Here is a 14077-nt window from a genome sequence, read left to right on the forward strand (position 1 = left end):
AATTCTGAATCTCGGGAGCTGGGCTCTAGCACCTGTGTTTTATAAAGCTCCCCAGGTGTTTTTATTGTGGCAAGGTTATGTCCCTCCTGCATCTCCCTCCTGCGTTTCTCTCCGCAGGATCTGCCTCCTGGGGAACCGCACGCTATCTCGCCATGGCTTTGATGTCTGTGCCAAGTTGGCTTGGGAAGGAAATGAGACAGTGACCACAAGCCTCTGGGGCCTGTTCTGCTCCTCCCGCTTCCTCAATGCCACCTGTGATGAGTACTTCACTCGAAACAATGTCACAGAGATCCAGGGCATCCCTGGAGCTGCCAGTGGCCTCATCAAAGGTCTGGGGGAAGGAGGAGGGCTGGTGTCCAGGGAATTCTGAGGACAGTGGGTTCCACAATGAGGATTAAGGGATTCTTCTTGGGGATTCAGGTCAATTCAGACAGTGGTAGTCGAGCACTTACTCAGAATCGTATCCTGCCCATGGCATCAGGAAGGGATAGAGAGAAAATGGAGCCTATGAGTGTCTTATCACATCATAGGAAAGGAATTGATTTGACTGACTTGCACTGAGCACCGAGTAAGTGCTAGCATGATGCTCTCAGCACCGGGATCACAACAGTACCAGAAGTCACAGTTCTTGTCCTCCTGGCATCTAAATGGGAGACAGTTGTGTTAGCAAAGGAACTACAAAACTCCATGTGCTTGGTGGTAAAGAGGGCATCCTTTTTTTTTTTTTGGCTTGGTTTAGGTTTTGGGTCACACCTGGCAGTGCTCAGTGCTTACTCCTGGCAGCACTCAAGGTACCATATGGGGTACCAAAGATCAAACTTAGGTCAGTGTGTGCAAGGCAAGTGCCCTACCTTGCATACTATTATACTCCCATACTATCTGAGACTTCTCTCAGAAGGAATTTGGAGGGCAAATAAGAGATTTTTCCAGTTCTACGAGGTGAATCTGGGAATTAGAGGCAGAAGAACAGCTTGGCTGAGAGGACACAAGCACAGCTGAGCACATTGTGTCTTTTAAACCATAAGTAATTTGGTCTGACTGGGGCATTGAGTGCAGAGGGATAGAGTATGGTGGGAGCCAGGCTGTGTGGGCCTTTCAGGCGTGCTGAAGACTTTGGCTGTGTGCACAAGAGGGTTTTGAAGAAGGGAGGAGCGTGATGAGATCACCCTTCCGGAGGTTTGAAGAGAGCCAAGGGGGGGAGTACAGGCAGATGGAATGGGGTGCAGGTGAGAGGCGCTGCCTTTCTGACCTCAGATGATATCATCAGAGCAGCTGCTTCCCAAAGGTGCTGTTTGCTGCCCCCATCGCTCCCAGGAGTGAGGTGCTAATGTCTGGGGCCAATTTAGTCTTGACTGGAGCTGTCACAACCAAAAGGTCATGACTGACACCTGGTGGAGGTGGGGCAGCCAAGGTTTTGCTAATCACCCCACAGTCTCTGGGACATTCTTCTGCAACAGAGACTCATCTGGCCCCAAATGGCAAAGTGTGTCAAAGGAGATAGCTAAGAAATATGTAGGGATAGAAATGGTGAGGTGTTAGGGCTGTTTGACATGAAGATGGGAACAGTTGATGCCAGGGCTAAGGTGTTTGGGGACACAGGACTCCACCCCAGGTGTAAAATAAAAATATAATCCAGGGTTCAGGCCCCTGTTCAGATACCAGTTGTAAAATGAAAATATAAATATAAACACGAGTTGGGTGAGACCACACCAGGTGTCGTGTTTCTAACCCATTAGGCTGATCGGTCTGATGGAGCAGGGTAGCTTCATCAGCAGTCAGAAAAGATACTCACTGGAGTCAGCTCACTTTATTCCTCATGGCCTTTCTCTGCCATATGCTTTCACTACCCTGTACTGTCTATGCCATGTGCTTTCTTTTGCCCAAAGCCAGCACTCCTTTCTGTATTATCCAGAACTCTACCCACCAGGGTGGTGAAGGGAGGTCCTGTAATCCAGGTGGGCTTTTACATACCATAAGAAGAGTTTAGAAATAATGGAAGTTGGGGGAAGGGTTACTTTACGCCCAGGGATATGGAAAAGAGGCTGATTTAGAGTGGGGGATTCATTTGAAAGATACGGTGTCCATCTGAGGTAGGCCTGTATGTGTTACCACTCTTGGTGGGATGATTTGAGGGCAGGGACAAGATAGGATGTGGAATCAGTGTCTACATATGGCAAGAAAGTAGGAGATCAGGAAATAGCAGTGGAAATCAAAGGTCTTGGCACCTAAGAGGGGGTTGTGGGCAGTGAAAGGGGACCTGGGGGGCAGAGCAATAGCACAGTGGTAGAGTGTTTGCCTTGCACATAGCTGACCTGGGACCGGGTTTGAATCCCAATATTCCATATATTCCTCCAAGTCTGCCAGGGGTGATTTCTGAACATAGAGCCAGGAATAAAACCTGAGCACTGCCAGGTGTGGTCCAAAAACCAAAAAAAAAAAGGTAAAAAAGAAAAGAAATAAAGGTTGGGGCCGGGCGGTGGCGCAAGAGGTAAGGTGCCTGCCTTGCCTGCGCTAGCCTTGGACGGACCGCGGTTCGATCCCCCGGTGTCCCATATGGTCCCCCAAGCCAGGAGCAACTTCTGAGCGCATAGCCAGGAGTAACCCCTGAGCGTCAACGGGTGTGGCCCAAAAACAAAACAAAAAAAAAGAAATAAAGGAAGGAAGGAGGAAGAAAGGAAGGAAGAAGGAAAGAGGAAGGAAGAAAGGAAAGAAGGAAGGCAGGAAGGAAAGAAGGAAAAAAGGAGGGAAGGAAGGAAGGAAGGAGAAAGAAAGAAATGGGGTTTGGTTTGCCTTCACACTGTTTTGTGTCCACTGCATTCCTGGCTCCCAGATTTACTGGTTCCCTAACTTCTGGTTTTGCTCTGAACATTCTATGTGTCCCACAGAGAACCTGTGGAGTTCGTATCTGACTAAGGGGGTGATTGTGGAGAGACGGGGGATGCCCTCTGTGGAACTGGTAGACGCTGCCCCTGTGGACATGGACCACCCCTATGTCTTCAGCGATATGACCTCCTACTTCACGCTTTTGGTTGGCATCTACTTCCCTTCTGTCACAGGTGAAGGGGAATGGGGAAGGGGGTGCAACTGGGTGGGCTTGGGCAGCAGGGTGGATGAGGTCATGTTGAAGTGGAAGTTCTTCCTTTCTGTGCTCAGGATCATTCCTGGAAAGGCCAAGGGGACCATATAGAGTGCCAGGGATTGAACCAGAATTGTCTGCATGCAAGGCAAATGCCTTACCCACTATCCACAGCTCCAGCTTCTGGAATGTGGGATTCCTTCCTTCCTTCCTTCCTTCCTTCCTTCCTTCCTTCCTTCCTTCCTTCCTTCCTTCCTTCCTTCCTTCCTTCCTTCCTTCCTCCCTCCCTCCCCTCCCTTCCTTCCTTCCTCCCTCCCTCCCCTCCCTTCTATCCCTTCCTTTCTTCCCTTTATTCTGCTTTCCTTCCTTCCCTTTATTCTGCTTTCCTTCCTTCTTTCCTTCCTTTCTTCTTCCCTCCATTCTTCTTTCCTCATTCCTTCCCTTTTCTTTCTCTTTTCTTTCTGTTTTTGGGTCATTAGGAATTACACCTGGCTATGTGCTCAGGGAATTACTCCTGGCTGTCTCAGGAACATATGAGATGTCAGGGATTGAATTTGGGTTGGTTGTGTGCAAGGCAAGTGCCCTACCTGCATTACTATCATTCTAGCCGTTAGAATGTGGAATTTCTTAGTGCAACAACTAAGATGCAGGATGCAGGATGCAGGAGCCAATTGCCCCATGTCCCAGACAGACTGGTGAAGGAAGTCAGTCTGGGTGGTGGTGTCAAGTGACTTCCCCAGGCCCTTATAGTATAATAGGCCCAGATTATGTTTTTGGGATCTTTTCGCCACCTGTCTAGCCTCCTTAGCTGCTTCTCTGATCACAGGCATCATGGCTGGTTCTAACCGCTCTGGGGATCTGCGGGACGCCCAGAAGTCCATTCCCACAGGCACTATCCTGGCCATTGCCACCACCTCTGCTGTCTGTATCCTGCACTACTGGGCTGGGACCATGGTGGGCAGAGGAGAGTGAGTGGGAGGACAGCTGGAGCTGCCAGCTTGGGAGCAGTGGGACTCTGGGCTCTGCCTTCTGCTATTCTCCTTGATCCTCTACTGCAGACATCAGCTCCGTGGTTCTCTTTGGGGCCTGCATTGAGGGCGTTGTCTTGCGGGACAAGTAAGTGGGGGAAGTCATGGTTGCATTGATGGAGGGGGGGTGGTCCAGGATCCTGAAAAGAGAACCAAGTAGGGGTGACGGATGCACCTGTGATTTGGGATCCCTTGTGAGCAAAGTTCATCGACTCCCTGGATTTTCACCTTCTTCTCTTCTATTTCACCTGTACTGTCATCACAGCTCAAGAGGCTTGAGTGGCATATTTCCTGTAGGATAAAGCTTTTTCTTGAATGAACTATGAATTCTATGCTGAAGCCTTACAATAGCAAATAGATTGCTTGTCTTACATGTGGCCAACCCAGGTTCAATCCCTTGCACCCCATACAGTCCCCTGAATACCTCCAGGAGTGATTCCTAAGTGTAGAGCCAGGACTGAACCTAAACATCTCCAGGTGGTGACCCTTAACCCCTACTCCCAAATCTATGGTTACTGAATGTTTGTGTGGGGGTTACTGTCCAGGAATTTGGGGGAATTAAGCTCTATCCACTGCAATTTTTGTTCAGAAGGATCTCATAGGGAAGGGCAGGGATAAACACAGAGACCATAGATTCGCAGTATGTGTCTGTTGAGATGCTGAGGCAAAGCACAGCCCTTTGGAAACACCCAGAAGGGGTGTAGCCAGTTCTTGGAGGGTTGGGGAAGTCTGGAGGTGCCCTGAGCACATCCTACTTCTACTATAGATGTGGAGTTGTGTACCCTTAGGTGACTGGGGGTAAGGTGGGTACTGGGGGCATATGAGAAGAAGTAAAGGGGAGATACTCATGTGTGTATGAGAAACATGTGCTTCCAGCTCTATGAGCAGGTAGCTCTGAGTGCTTCCTGTCCTGTAATGTTTGTATGTGCACATATCAGCAAGGAGGTGGAAGGTGTAGTTTCATTCTGCAGCCTCCATAGCATCAACTTGGCTTCTGCAAAGTACAAATGGGCCACATGAAGCTGAACCTGCCTAAAGCCAGTCCTGAGGCTTGATTTGTAGTGTCAGGAAACTGGAGTTTTATTTAATAGAAAAATAGGGTGTGCTTAAGAATTTTAGGAGGGATGTAAACTGTAAAATCACCCCATGCACCATATTTCTAAACCCAGGCGAATGAATTTGAAATAGGGTCGTGCATGAAATATTCCAAATCAGGCTGAGGGTAAAACATGTGTAGTCTGGCAATATTCTACCTCTACCATGCCTGCCAGAACTGTTTTTTTATTGAGTATAGAGACCACCCCCAGGTGGGACAGTAAAGACAGAGTAAGGACAGATAGCTCAGACTATCCTGAGCCAGTTCTGACCCAGTTCTGGCCAGTTTACATGTAAGACAATCTCTATTTTAGGATAAAACCAAGTTGAAAAACAAATAAAAAGGAACCAGGGATGATCTTTGTTTTGGGTAAAACAAGGTGTAATCTAATAGAAAACAAAATGGACAAGTTGTATGTATCATACCTGTTGGTTTGGGGGAGGCTAATGTAACCTCTACTTTTTCTTTCTCCTTATTATGTATTTTCTTTTTTTTTTGGGGGGGGGCCACACCCGTTTGATGCTCAGGGGTTACTTCTGGCTAAGCGCTCAGAAATTGCTCCTGGCTTGGGGGGACCATATGGGATGCCATGGATCAAACCGCAGTCCTTCCTTGGCTAGCGCTTGCAAGGCAGACACCTTCCCTTTAGCGCCACCTCGCTGGCCCCGAATTTTTTGTTTTGAGGTCAGACTTGGGTGTACTCACTGCTCACTCCTGCGTCTATGCTCAGGGATCACTGCCAGTAGGGCTGGGGGACTTTATGGGTATCCTGGATCAAACCTGGGTCAGCTGCCTGCCAGGCAAGCTCCCTATCCACTATACTACTTCTCTGGCCTATCTGGCCCCTCTCCTTTATTTTGGTATAGACCTCCCATGAGATTGCTAGGGATGTGGTAGGACTTTGGGGAGCCCTCTCCCAGATCCTGACAGTCCTCAGACTCAGAGCCCATCATGTAGCTTGTCTCCACCTTCATGTCTTCAGGGATAGAGCCATGAGCTATTGAGGTGAGATGCCCTACCCATGACAGTGTCATGATCAAAAAATTCTTTTTGGGGGGTCCCACACCCAGTGGTCACTCCTAGCTCTGCTTTCAGAAATCACTCCTGGCAGGCTTGGGGAACCATGTGGGATGCCAGGGATCGAACCGGGGTCCACCCTGGATCAGCTGCATGCAAGGCAAATGTCCTATCGCTGAGCTATCACTCCCACCTCATTGTAAAAAAAAAATCTTGGCAGTGACTATTACACCACATATCATCACCCTGTGCAGAATCCAGAACCCTTGTCCTCTGATGGAGACATTGTGGCCCTGAGTGGCTAAGGGGACATCCTGTGACATTACATGCCCCAGACCCAGGACTCAGCATTTCATAGCTCCTGTGCTCTTTACCTATCCCAGGATGGGAGACTGCTTGGGAATAGCAGGTGCTGTAGACTTTCATGGCTGGAGATATAGTAAAGTGGGGAGGGTGTCTGCCTTGCATGTGGCTGACCTGGGTTTAACCCCCAGCACCACATAAGGTTCCCCAAGTCCACCAGGGGTGATCCCTGAGTGCAGAGCCAGGAGTAAGTCCTGAGCACTGCTGGGAGTAGCCCAAACTTCCTCCCCCCTCAAAATAAAAATAAACTATGAAATATTAGGGGTCTTGACTCCATTCCTGTCTTCTCTGTGTTGGCAATAGAGCTGAAGGGCCTGAAAGATAATATAGGCCTTTTCCTGGCATGCAGTCAGCCAACTCTGGTTAGATCTCTGGCACTACATATGGTCTCTGAGCACTACTAGGGATCACTTCTGAATATAGAGCCAATACTCCTGAGCATTGCTGGGTTCAGCCCCACAGAGCACCCAGATAATAGTAATAATAATGATGGTGATGACAATGACAATGATGATGAAATAAATGCAGGGACCAGAGCGATAGTCCAGCAGGCAGAGCACTTGCCTTGTTTGTGGCCAATGGTCCTTGCTGCTTCATTCCAGGTTCGGCGAAGCTGTGAATGGCAACTTGGTGGTGGGCACACTGGCCTGGCCATCTCCTTGGGTCATTGTCATCGGCTCCTTCTTCTCCACCTGTGGGGCAGGGCTCCAGAGTCTCACGGGGGCACCACGCCTGTTGCAAGCCATCTCCCGAGATGGCATAGTGCCCTTCCTGCAGGTCAGTGTGGGGGGAAACAACCCCCCTCCTCATGCCAGTGAGCCAGGCCAGGGGTGGTGCCATGGCCAGCGTAGAACTGCCTTCTAAATTCAGCTGCTCCGTGCAGGCAAGGTCTGAGTCAGTTGGGCTTTCACCTCTCTCAGTCCTTTGGTGGGGTGACTGTCTGGGTACTTGGCAGGGGTCGAGGGGCCAGAAAAGCAGAATAGGGTGGAACTTCTGCAGTGCTGCCAAACCAGGTCTCAGCACTTGTTTATTTTTCTTTTTTTAATAATTTGTATTTTGACCAAAGTGGATTACACATTTTTCACAGTAATATTTTAGGTACATAGTGACATTGAATCAGGGGCATTCCCACCACCAGTGTTGTCCTCCCTCCACCCCTGTTCCAAGCATGTATCCCATATCCCCCTCCTTTGGGCCCCCTCTCTCCTGGGCTGCTACTATAAGTGGTCCCCTCTGTGTCTAGCTTGTTTATTTTAACCTAGTTCTCCTCTCTGTCCCGCTGGAGATACTTATACTCCCTCTAGTGTCATTTAAACCTCACTGCCCTGGGGTTGGGGGGTGCTACCTGGTGGTTGGACTCGGTACAGCAACTCTGGTGCTCCTTTGGGGTGAGAAATGTCCTCAATGTTTTGGGGGCTTTTGATTCTATGGCTCTGTTCCCCAAAGTTGGAGGAGAGAGGCGCACAAATTGCCTCAGAGCCTCCACCCCCATGATGGTGTCTTTGTCCCCAGGTCTTTGGCCATGGCAAAGCCAATGGAGAGCCAACGTGGGCTTTGCTGCTGACGGCCTGTATCTGTGAGATTGGTATCCTCATTGCATCCCTGGACGAAGTGGCCCCTATCCTCTCCATGTGAGTGCTGACCCTTCTGGCTGTGACCCTTGGAGGCCCTTAAACCCCTGTCCACCAACCCATTACAAAAAAGGGCTCTATGTGTGCATATCTGCTCCAACTCCTGGATCTGGTGTGTGGTCAGGCTTTGGTCTTTGAGACCCTTCCTGAGTAGCAGACCTGACATGGCTGTCTCTCTATTCTCTTTCCTCTCCACTCTTTTTCTGTATCTCTTTCTGCCTCCCCTCACTTCCTGTCTCTCCTGGGCCTTTCTCTGTTTTAGGTTTTTCCTGATGTGCTACATGTTTGTGAACCTGGCCTGTGCCGTGCAGACTCTGCTGAGGACACCCAACTGGAGACCCCGCTTCCGTTATTATCACTGGTGGGCCCCCACTTGCCTTTCCCAATTCCACTGACCCTCCTCTCATTTCCTCCTGGTCTAAGAATCCCAGACTTAAAAAGGGGCCTCCCACACTCTCCAGCTAGCCTAAGAAAGGGGGTCTTCTAGTCACAAGTGATAATGAGGCCACACCGTATAAACGTCCTAGCCAGAACCTTCTTTGTAATGCTCCACCTCTTATCTAGAACTGGGACCCCTGCTTATGTATCTGTGAAATGGGACCCTACGAGCACTGCCGTGCCTGGTGTCAGGAGATGTTCCTTCCTGGCTGTTTCCACCCATCTTTCTGGTGCTTCATTTCCACCCAGTCTCCCTGGAACAGACAGGGCAGGAATATTCCTCCTTTTTCTATAGAAAAGAAATAGAGTATTAGCATGGGGAGAGACTGGGCTAAGGCCACCCAGCAAAACCAGGCACAAGTGGATGAGAACCTAGATTACCCAAGCTTTTTATGGGACTACTACTTACTTGGTCAGTGACCTCTTCTGAGGGACACTCTTCCTAGGAGGTTATGAACTGCCTTTAAGTTCACTGGCAGGGCTGATACCCGGGGCCCACAGTACTGTGGAGATTGAAAAGTTGGGTGGGATTTGAGGTGGGGTCTTCTAGAAAGTTCCACACCTTTGTGAGAAATAGTAGTGTGAGTGCCTCTAGACTCCCTCATGTCCCTGGTCTCCCCTCTAACATTTGCTGTCTGAGTGCAAGTAAGAGCCCCACCAAGCTCAGAGCTGGTGTTCTCATACTATGCAGGACACTCTCCTTCCTGGGCATGAGCCTGTGCCTGGCCCTCATGTTCATCTGCTCCTGGTACTACGCACTGGTGGCCATGCTCATCGCTGGCCTCATCTACAAGTACATCGAGTACCGAGGGTGAGGAAGGGGCAATATGCTGGGCAGATGTGGAAAGGGCAATACTGGTTGGGTGGTGGTGGAGAGGGTAAGGCAAAATGTGAGCTTGGGTCCTGAGGAAAGGAGGGGTGGGTTAGGGGCCAAGACAGAGAAGACTGGGAGTTTTGAGCATGGAGGGGAAGGGTTGAATTTCCAAGGAAATGGAACCAGGGTCTGGCTAAGCCAGGCAGTGGCAGTAAGGGGGCTGACTATGCCAGGGTGGATGTACCTCCTGATTTCCAATTTCTGGCCTCCAGGGCAGAGAAGGAGTGGGGTGATGGCATCCGAGGTCTTTCTCTCAGCGCTGCCCGCTATGCCCTCTTACGTCTGGAGGAGGGGCCTCCGCACACCAAGAACTGGAGGTCAGTGGTGACAGTGGGAATTGATGGCATAGGGCTGGTGGTTTTTTTCCTCACAGCTTAGTACCTGGTGCATCTATTCATCCCTGAATCTCAGCCTCCTTTGAACCCGTCAACCTGCCAGTCCAACCTCTCACCCCATTCGTCTCCCTTAGACTCACCTTGCCAAGAGCAAAGCTTGAAGTCACTCTGCTTTCTGTCCCCACCTCATTATTTTTGGCTGCTACTGGCCAAATTCAGGTTTCCATGATTTGGTCTGTTGTCCTACCAATCCAGGCATACCTTGCCTGTGAATTCTCAAATGTTTAGGTCAGGGTTAAACCCCCCAAATAGTTTCTTGTAGAGTGCCATTGAACTGGTGCGTGGTTAGAGGGATGGAGTAGCTCAGTGAAGAAGGAAAAGAACGGAGAGACAGATGGGCAGGTAGCCGGCTCAGGCTGCATATGAAGGGAGCCCGGCCAGAGGGACTAGGTGGGTGTGTGGATAACTCAGTGAATAATCTGCATTGAGGTGCATTCGTAGGGCTGTGCAGGGATGACTAAATGAGCAAATGGATGGGTTGGTGAGCGTTAGGATGGGTGAGGGGAGGTGAAGTGGATGGAGAGAAAGTGGGCAGATGGATGGGTGGGGGTGGCTGCGTTTGTGGGGATGGCTGGAAGCGTTGCTATTTGTGGCGATGGGCGGATGAGCATTTAGGTGGCTGAGTGGGAGAGTCTCAGCAGAAGAGGGGAGAGGGCGGATGGTCAGTGGGATCACCAGTGTGTGGTGTGAATGTTCAGTGGTGGGGGTGGATCACATGATCCCTCACCCTCCTTAGACCACAGCTGCTGGTGCTGGTGCGTGTGGACCAAGATCAGAATGTGGTACACCCGCAGCTGCTCTCACTGACCTCTCAGCTCAAGGCAGGGAAGGGACTAACCATCGTCGGCTCTGTCCTTGAGGGCACCTTCCTGGACAACCATCCCCAGGCCCAGCGGGCAGAGGAGGTGAGCACAGGCTATGGGGGATGTGTGAGGGGAGAATGGGGTACACAGGAAGTCTTGGTCCCTGCCCGTACCCTCAAGGGCACACTGGACTCTTCCATCATTCTGAGGAGGCTCAGGACTCAGCTGCCAGGCCAAAGTGCATCTGTTGGGTCTATTTTATACATGAAGAAATGGAGGCCTTAAAAACCCAGGTCTTGGGGCCGGAGAGATAGCATGGAGGTAGGGCATTTGCCTTGCATGCAGAAGGATGGTGGTTTGAATCCTGGCATCCTATAATGTCCCGAGCCTGCCAGGAGAGATTTCTAAGTATAGAGCCAGGAGTAACCCCTGAGCGCTGTTGGGTGTGACCCAAAAAGCCCAAAAAACAACAACCAAAGAAAAACAGGTCTTCTAAGGACAAACTCAAAGACTCAGATAAAAATGGCTTGATTCTCATGCCACATTTTCCTATGACCCAAGCAAAGGGTTTCACCTTGTGGCTCATCTGGCACAAGGACCCAAGGCCCCTTGCTGGAAGTCACAGAGCTGACAGGGACCAGCTGGGTTCTGACAAGGGATCCTTGTCCTTGCTCTTGTCCCCATCTCTGGGGCTGTATATGTGGGCTGCTTTGTACAGACAAGCATGAGACAGCCCTGACAGGTGTCTGGTGGGCAGGAGAAGTGGGTTCTTTCTGCAGCCCAGGCCTTAGCGAAGATAGGAAAAAGGGCATGGGGGAGGGGAGAGGTGAAACAGGGAAGGGCAACCCCCTAATGGTTTGTGACAGTTGTTGTTTTCTGCCTCACTGGGCTGTTCACACATATCTGTCAGCACCTAGGACTGGAGGTCTCGGCTGTTTCCATTTTACTCATGTTGTAGCTGAGGATGTGCTGGGTACCAGGATGACCAGTAGGGAAGGGAGCTGGATAAGACACTACTCAGTCCTCTGGGTGCTCACAGGCTTGTGGACATGGTAGAACAGACTCTACACCCAACTGGTACATGTTGTGAGGGTTTGTTTGCTGACAGAAGAACACCAGCAGCATGGGGTGTGCTGGGGTCCTTTCCATCCCATCACTCTCCTCATTCCTCAGTGTCTGAGCCTTAGATTCTAGAGATGAGGAAAGGGTGATTCAGCGATGTGAGGGGATCTGCCTGAGAGGTGGTGGAGGCAGTTCACTCTTAGTGAACCCTTAAATCACACCTATTAGCTGTGTGGTCTGGAGCACATCCTAATTGCTTGGAGTCCCCACTTTCTGTCTATCAGAGGGGAACAGTGCCCATCTCAGGGCATAGGTGGAAAAGGCAGTGAGAAGGCTTGTCATATCTGACTTAGCAAAATCCCAGATGGGACAGATTGCCTGGCCTGCAGAGACCCACTTCCTTCTAGTTTGACCAGTCGAGCTGGGCCTAGCTGGCTGTAACATACAATGGAGAGGTGGGTGAAGAACTTACAGGGAGACTGTGTGAGAAGTGGCAGCAATTTGGGGTGTGAGTAGGGCAAAATCCTATCATAAAGTACTTTAACAAAAACCTGGGTTAAGTGCTTGGGGCCAGAGCAGTGGTGCAAGTGGTAGGGCCTTTGCCTTGCATGCACTAACCTAGGACAGATCACATTTGATCCTTCAGCATCTCATATGGTCCCCCGAACCAGGAGCAATTCTGAGCACAGAGCCAGGAGTAACCCCTGAGCATCACAAGGTGTGGCCCCTCCCCCCCAAAAAAAACAGGGGCCCCAAGTGAGGAGGAATCACACAGGATTCAGGCTCTGGAGATTGTCCCAGTAAGACAGGATAGAGGGAAGGAGCCCGGGAGGTGGAGGGGCCAGACCAGTGACCTGACACCCCTTTTTCTTCTCCCTTCCCCAGTCCATCCGGCGCCTAATGGAGGCAGAGAAGGTGAAAGGCTTCTGCCAGGTGGTGATTTCCTCCAATCTGCGTGATGGTGTGTCCCACCTGATTCAGTCTGGGGGCCTTGGGGGGCTGCAGCACAATACTGTGCTCGTTGGCTGGCCCCGAAACTGGCGGCAGAAGGAGGATCATCAGACGTGGAGGAACTTCATCGGTAAAGCTGTGTGTGCTGGGGGTGAGGGCGGTGGAGGCTAGGGTAGCGGGGTCACCTGGGGTCATCTCCCAGCCATCACTGCTGTGCGTACTGTTGGGCGCCAGGCCCTGTGCTGGTGAGACACTTAGGAGCAGAAGGAAAAACTGGGGCACAGAGGCCGGGTCTGAATCTCTCTCCTGCTCTCCTTCACTGTATTATCATACTCAAAGGGCTCCCTTTCTGAGACTAAGATTCCTTGTTCATTTTCGGTAATAGTGTCAGAAGCAGCAACTCTGCAGATCAGTTAAGGCTTTCTGTGAGCAGGTTCTCCCAGCTGTTCTAAAGGGCTGGGACACTACCTCCATTTTATTGGTGTGAAAGTAAGGCCCAAAGAGCCAGTTGGGTGGGTCACAGTGCTGGTGAAGCCAGAAACTGCACTGTTCACTGTTGGGGATTTTTTGACCCCTATGATTACAGTTAGAGCATGACAAAGGTGGAAAGTTCTCAGCTATGATAAGGGCTGAGTGAGAGGCTTGCCAGTTTCGGGGCTTTCCTAAACCCAGATAACATGACTAGTGAGGTGCAGGAGGTGCTGCATTAGCCATTACTCAGTCCCAGGCTAGGGCTGGCTGGTGGGATGTGGTGGTGGAGGGACTGAGTGCTGCATTCTCGGCTGAGGGTCATTCTTTTGCCCTCTGGCTCTCTCCTTGGCCTCTTCCAGAGCTGGTCCGCGAAACCACAGCTGGTCACCTGGCCCTGCTAGTTACCAAGAACGCATCCATGTTTCCTGGGAACCCGGAGCGCTTCTCTGAAGGCAGCATCGATGTCTGGTGGATCGTGCATGATGGCGGGATGCTCATGTTGCTGCCTTTCCTGCTGCGGCAGCACAAGGTGAGCCTCTGTGCATGCTTGCAGATGGTGCTAGTGATGCAAATGCGCATCCACGGCCCATCTTGCCTCCCTGTCCTTGTCCCCTTCTGCACAATTGGGAAAGGGATTCTAGCATCTCCCTCATGAAGTTCCCTGGCAGGACCCTTTGCTTGGTAAAGGAGAGCACTACCTACCTCTCCTCCCAAAAAACTCTCAGCCCTAAGCAGACAGTTGTTTTTGTTTATTTTATTTCTTTTTTTTCCTTGGTAGGAAGTGACCTGTGAGATGTTTGGGGTCTGCAGGAATGTGTGGGAAGAGGGAGGGACGGCTTCTGGCTCTGGACCTTGTTGCTGCTCTGACTTGG

The 14077-nt window shown here is 50.8% G+C and overlaps 1 protein-coding gene across 2 annotated transcripts in view; it reads left to right on the plus strand.

Annotated features, from left to right (window-relative positions):
• Positions 1 to 14077, plus strand: part of SLC12A5 (solute carrier family 12 member 5) — a 46749-nt gene that overhangs the window by 25878 nt on the left and 6794 nt on the right. For both annotated transcript variants that reach the window (XM_049779137.1, XM_049779138.1), the window contains exons 8-19: positions 118 to 329; positions 2886 to 3056; positions 3903 to 4001; positions 4135 to 4192; positions 7183 to 7357; positions 8093 to 8211; positions 8474 to 8572; positions 9341 to 9460; positions 9736 to 9840; positions 10655 to 10823; positions 12669 to 12864; positions 13565 to 13734. In XM_049779137.1, coding sequence (XP_049635094.1) covers positions 118 to 329; positions 2886 to 3056; positions 3903 to 4001; positions 4135 to 4192; positions 7183 to 7357; positions 8093 to 8211; positions 8474 to 8572; positions 9341 to 9460; positions 9736 to 9840; positions 10655 to 10823; positions 12669 to 12864; positions 13565 to 13734 — 1693 coding nt within the window. The remainder of the gene's footprint in view (positions 1 to 117; positions 330 to 2885; positions 3057 to 3902; positions 4002 to 4134; positions 4193 to 7182; positions 7358 to 8092; positions 8212 to 8473; positions 8573 to 9340; positions 9461 to 9735; positions 9841 to 10654; positions 10824 to 12668; positions 12865 to 13564; positions 13735 to 14077) is intronic.

This window comes from Suncus etruscus, chromosome 9, assembly GCF_024139225.1.
Source record: "Suncus etruscus isolate mSunEtr1 chromosome 9, mSunEtr1.pri.cur, whole genome shotgun sequence".
Lineage (NCBI taxonomy): Eukaryota > Metazoa > Chordata > Mammalia > Eulipotyphla > Soricidae > Suncus > Suncus etruscus.